At 41.5% G+C, this 3,406-nt stretch overlaps 1 protein-coding gene across 1 annotated transcript; it reads left to right on the top strand.

Annotated features, from left to right (window-relative positions):
* Positions 1–1,685: 1,685 nt before the first annotated feature.
* LOC136864662 (uncharacterized) lies at positions 1,686–3,183 on the top strand. Its single transcript, XM_068229740.1, has one exon. It carries the CDS (start codon positions 1,688–1,690, stop codon positions 2,444–2,446), a length of 759 nt encoding a protein of 252 aa, XP_068085841.1. The 5' UTR covers positions 1,686–1,687; the 3' UTR covers positions 2,447–3,183.
* Positions 3,184–3,406: the final 223 nt, after the last annotated feature.

Here is a 3,406-nt window from a genome sequence, read left to right as displayed (position 1 = left end):
TAACACTATGTGAGGAACACCATGGGTCTACGGTGCATGTTATTAGTAACACTATGTGAGCAACACCATGGATATAAGTTGCTTGTAATTAGTAACACTATGTGAGGAACACCATGGATATACGTTGCCTGTGATTAGTAACACTATGTGAGGAACACCATGGATATACGTTGCCTGTGATTAGTAACACTATGTGAGGAACACCATGGGTCTACGGTGCATGTGATTAGTAACACTATGTGAGGAACACCATGGGTATACGGTGCATGTGATTAGCACCACTATGTGAGGAACACCATGGGTCTACGTTGCCTGTGATTAGTAACACTATGTGAGGAACACCATGGATATACGTTGCCTGTGATTAGTAACACTATGTGAGGAACACCATGGGTATACGTGCCCTGTAATTAGTACCACTATGTGAGGAACACCATGGGTATACGTTGCCTGTGATTAGTACCATGTGTGAGAAACACCATGGGTCTACGTTGCCTGTGATTTTTAACACTGTGTGAGGAACACCATGGATATACGGTGTCTGTGATTAGTACCACTATATGAGGAACACCATGGCTATACGTTGCCTATGATAGTACCACTATGTAATGAACACCATGGTTCTGCTTTTAAAGGGATTTGTACCATTATGAGAGTCCGCTGACCTGGATTTCGGACCTGTTTAGATAATACGCATCATCCCAAAAATTAAGGCATTGTGAATTGGATCCACTGATTGTTTTGGTCTCACGATCATTTTTTCATCGAACTTTGAATTTTCAATTCGTTGCACCTCGTATCATCAGGGGCCGATGACCTAGTTGTTAGGCTAGTTTAAACAAAGAACATCATCATCATCTTCTTCTTCTTCGATTCTTTACTACAGACCAGAAAAGCTTCCCTGCCACTTGACCAAACTCCTCAATGTTTCAAGGAAATCTTCCCACGATTGCTTTGCTGCGCTCTGTTTCTTCTGTATACAGTTTCTTATCTACATCAGTGTTTGGAGCCACGTTTTGATAAGCTGCTTTGTTACTTTGCAAGCTTGCGTAACTTCGCCATTCCACCAAAATGTTTGGCTTTCCTTAATTTTACAGGCAAACATTGTTCCTAGGCATTCACTTACCGTTTTCTCCCTTTGGGTGGGGATGGTAGAATAACATCCACGTTATCCCCTCCCTGTCGTAAGAGGCGACTAGAAGGGTCCCAGGGGCTCTGAACATTTGAGCATGGGTTACGACCACGGGGCCCTTAGCTGAATCCTGGCATTGCTTCCGCTTACTTGTGCCAGGCTCCTCACATTAATCTATCCTGTCCAACCTACCTTGGTCAACTCTTGTTTCTTCCGACCCCGGCGGTATGAGAGCACTCGAGGACTAGGGAGTCTTTCATTTTCACGCCCTTTGTGGTCCTTGCCTTCCTATGGCCGACACCTTCATTTTTCGAAGTGTAGGCTCCCTTCCATTTTTTTCTCTCAGATTAGTGTTATATAGAGGATGGTTGCCTAGTTGTAATTCCTTTTAAATAATCACCACCACCATTCTAGTGTATAGTAAGATCCTCTTTTTGAGAGCACATTTGTATGGTAATGTTTTCTCTTGCTTTTGCTTCTTCATTTATAAACTAACGTCTATTATCGATAAACAAGTCCTCATTTTTGTGTTCACAGATTGAAGAAGCTGCAACCATGGGCCAGGAAACGAAGCTACTGTCCCTCCTCTTCTTATCATTAGCACTGGGAGATGTCTGCTTTGGAAAGTTGCTTCCTGAGCATTCAGCACCTGCAAGCACTTCTTCTTTAGAAAGCAACGATGTCGACAGTGCTATTAAAGTGTCAGAACCTTCTTCGTGGACAAACAACTTTAATGATACTGTAGATCTGATACTCCAAGTTCTACAGGAGACTTTGAAAAAGAGTAATCACACCACAATCCCCATCCCCGATATTGAAGAGCAGTTTATTAAAAAAATGCGTTTTATTAAGATTAAAGGTAAGTTGACTGCCAGAAAGGGGTGGTTTAAAGATCTCTCTACAGTGTATCGAACTGGAGACGCAAAAATAGTTCGATCTGGTCCCAACATCACCATATCTGTTAGTGTTGGTCTAGGGCTCTTGCAGCTGGGGTATGATTATGTCCACGTTAAAGTGGAGGCTCTTAGTGCTACTGGCAACCTGACTGCTAAGGTAAGCACAAATTCTGTGTTCATACAAGTAAATGTTGTGATGTCGGATACGGGGAAGTGTAACTTGACTCTACAAGAACTTGAGGTCACTCAGTTAGATGAACTCCAAGTGCACGTGGAAGGATTTAAGAAGACTTTTGACTGGTTATTATCTGAGATTATAACGATTGTCAGTAGACGTTTTAAGGAGAAAATTCTGAAAGAAGTGGAAAAGGATGTCATTGTAGCCGCTCAAGAAGCCATGGATAATTTCCACTGTTGAAGAGTTTTAGTTTTCAGTCGTCACTCATGGTAAAGACAAAATGCTTGTGCATATTTTCAGTCTTAACTATCAATGTAGTAAGCATGAAGACAAGGTAAAATTCTTTACGATTCGCAGAGAACTTCTGTCCGCGTCTTCAGAAGGAAATCTAGACTGTTCACGAAGAAGGAGGTTTGAATTTAAGAATGCTCTTCCGTTGGTCATAGTATCTTCATTGGGGTAAATAAATTGTAAATAAGTGGTACAGATCTTCGTACATGGTTATGAGGGCATTTAGGGGTTGAAATAAGGATGTAAAGGAGAGGGCATTAAGTCTGTGGTAAGACCCCAACTAGAGTATTGTTCCAGTGTATGGGACCCCTCACTAGAATTACATGATTCGAGACCTGGAAAAAAATACTAAGAAAAGCAGCTCGATTTGTTCTGGGTGATTTCTGACAAAAAGGTAGGGTTACAAAACTGTTGCAAATTTTGGGCTGGGGAGACTTGGAAGAAAGGAGGCGAGCTGCTCGAGTAACTGGTATGTTCCGAGGTGTCAGTGGAGAGATGGCGTGGAATGACATTAGCAGACGAATAACTTTGAGTGGTAAATTTTTTAAAGTAGGAAAGATCACAATACAAAGTTGGAATTCAACAGGACAAATTGTGGCGAATGTTCGTGTATAGCAAGAGGAGTTAGAGATTGGAATAACTTATTAAGGTAGATGTTCAATAAATTTCCAAATTCTTTGCAAGTATTTAAGAAAAGACTAGATAAAAGCGGATAGGGTATCTGCCACTTAGGTGACTGCCCTAAATGCATATAAGTGGCGATTGGTTGGTCAATTGGGTGTCTTTCGTTGGACTTATTTCTTTTATTTTTTATTGCTACCATTCTCGTCCCTGATTCGTCTGATGACCTTTGTGTTACTTCGCTCGCACGCACGCACGGTGTAACAAGGAACATCGTAATTGGAGCTT

This window comes from Anabrus simplex, chromosome 1 (genome assembly GCF_040414725.1).
Source record: "Anabrus simplex isolate iqAnaSimp1 chromosome 1, ASM4041472v1, whole genome shotgun sequence".
NCBI lineage: Eukaryota > Metazoa > Arthropoda > Insecta > Orthoptera > Tettigoniidae > Anabrus > Anabrus simplex.
This window is presented reverse-complemented; position numbering and strand designations above follow the sequence as displayed.

Coding starts and splice junctions, on each gene's coding strand:
- LOC136864662 (XM_068229740.1), top strand. CDS start 1,688: ATGGGCCAGGAAACGAAGCTACTGTCCCTCCTCTTCTTATCATTAGCA.